Source organism: Notamacropus eugenii, chromosome 2 (assembly GCF_028372415.1).
Source record: "Notamacropus eugenii isolate mMacEug1 chromosome 2, mMacEug1.pri_v2, whole genome shotgun sequence".
Taxonomy (NCBI): Eukaryota; Metazoa; Chordata; class Mammalia; order Diprotodontia; family Macropodidae; genus Notamacropus; species Notamacropus eugenii.
This window is the reverse complement of record NC_092873.1, coordinates 81,517,371-81,519,518: the sequence shown is the minus strand read 5'-3', so window position 1 is coordinate 81,519,518 and position 2,148 is coordinate 81,517,371. Positions and strand designations below refer to the sequence as shown.

Genomic DNA, 2,148 nt, shown 5'->3' with positions numbered 1-2,148 from the left:
CTGAAGTTGCACAGCTTGTAAATTTCTGAGATTTCCACATGGATCTTCCTTCTCCAAGTAGAGCGATCTTTCTTACTATACCTTGATGACCCCAGACCTCATGAATTGGTTAATCAAGGTTGCAGGAGAGTGGTCCCAAATCCAAGAAGTCAATAAACTAGCAGAGGGCAAGCCAAAGCTAAATAGAATCAAGTTCTCTTGATGCTAAAGTAGTTTTATTGTCCCAAAGCAAAGGGCTGTCATTTTATCTTGCCTTGGAATCTTTAACTAGAATGTTTTTACAAAGGGGTGATGATTTTTACCTTGTTTCTTTTTAACCTTTATGGACATAGTTGAACAGGCTTTAAACTTACCTCACGCAGTTGTTGCAAGGAAAGTGCTTTGTAAACCCCAAAATGCTACATAATGAGTTAACAATAATAATAAAGTAGCTCAGCAATACAGTGTACAGAGTGCTGAACCTGGAATCAGGAAGACCTGTGTTCAAATCTAGCCTCAGACCCTTATTAGGTATGTGACCCTGAGAAAAATGAAGATTATAAAAGCACTTCCCTCCCAGGGCTGTTATGAGGAGATAATGAGACAATATTTATAAAGTGCTTTGCAAACCTTCAAGTACTTTATAAATGCAAGCTATTAGTTTTATTAGCTGTTATTTAAAGAGTTTTTCCCTCATGTTGTAGCCAATTTCTCACCTCTCAAATCTCCTTCTCCCAGATCTCTTGCTCCTTCTCCTCTACTCCTTGCTCCAGAATCATGGAATGGAGTGGCAACCAGACCCTCATCACTCATTTTGTCCTTCTGGGCCTCTTCACTCAAACTCCTCTCCATTTCTTCCTCTTCTCCCTCATCATGATCATGTTCCTGGTGGCATTGACTGGTAATGGCCTCATGATCCTTCTCATCAACATTGATTCACGGCTCCACAGTCCAATGTACTTCTTCCTCAGCTGGCTCTCATTAATGGACCTCATGCTCATCTCCACCATTGTACCTAGGATGGCTGTGAATTTCCTATCAGGCAATGGCTACATCACCTTTACAGGGTGTGGGCTACAGATTCTCTTCTTCCTCACACTCCTGGGGGATGAGTGCTTCTTGCTGGCTTTCATGGCCTATGATCGCTATGTAGCCATCAGCCATCCATTGAGGTACTCTTTGGTCATGAACAAACGTGTCTGCTGGCTCATGGTGGCCTTTTCTTGGCTCTTTGGTCTGATAGATGGGTTAATCCAAGCTGTCTTTACTCTCCACTTTCCCTACTGTGACTCAAACAAGATAGATCACTTCTTCTGTGAAGTGCCTGCAATCCTCAAGCTGGCTTGTGCTGATACCTCCCTCTATGAATCCATGATCTATGTCTGCTGTGTCCTCATGCTGCTCTTGCCTTTCTCTGTGATCTCTGCCTCCTACTTACAGATCCTAGTGGCAGTTCTCAGAATGCACTCAGCTGAGGGGAGACAAAAGGCATTTGCCACTTGTTCCTCTCACATGACTGTGGTCACCCTTTTCTATGGGGCAGCCATGATCACATACATGAGACCCCAGGCATACCACTCTTCCAAGCAAGATAAAGTAGTCTCTGCTTTCTACACTGTGATCACACCCATGCTCAACCCTATCATCTACAGCCTAAGGAACAAGGAAGTAACTGGGGCGCTTAAGAAGCTGCTGGGCAGGTATTCTTGTGGTCAGAGGAAGGACTCACAATAACAACTAATATTTATACAACTCACAATAACAACTAACATTTATACAGCCATTTATAGTAAAAAAAAAAAAACAACTTTTTACATTTAATCATTGCAATTGTCATATATATATATGTATATATATATATATCAGTATTTTGACCTGATATGGGGTTTATGAATCTATTACAGGAAGGACCTCCCTTTGAGAAAATTCCCTCCTCCACTGTAGATCTACATCTTTCAATGGTATGCCCAAATCTGATTTCTCCTTCATCAGGATCACAGATTGGATCCTCTCCATATGGACCCATCTTTGAAGTCAGCTGTCTACCTATAATTATTTGATAGATCTTTTATGAGTCTAATTCCTTGACTTCTCTGTATTCCCTCGCTCCTATTCACTGATTTCCCTTGTAGACAACAAGTATAGTGAGGTGTCTTATAGGATCCTAGT

The 2,148-nt window shown here is 41.5% G+C and overlaps 1 protein-coding gene across 1 annotated transcript; it reads left to right on the top strand.

The window, feature by feature from the left end:
* Positions 1-756: 756 nt before the first annotated feature.
* On the top strand, positions 757-1,713 carry LOC140522688 (olfactory receptor 2V1-like). The gene has a single exon (XM_072638009.1). It carries the CDS (start codon positions 757-759, stop codon positions 1,711-1,713), a length of 957 nt encoding a protein of 318 aa, XP_072494110.1.
* The last annotated feature ends 435 nt before the right edge of the window (positions 1,714-2,148 follow it).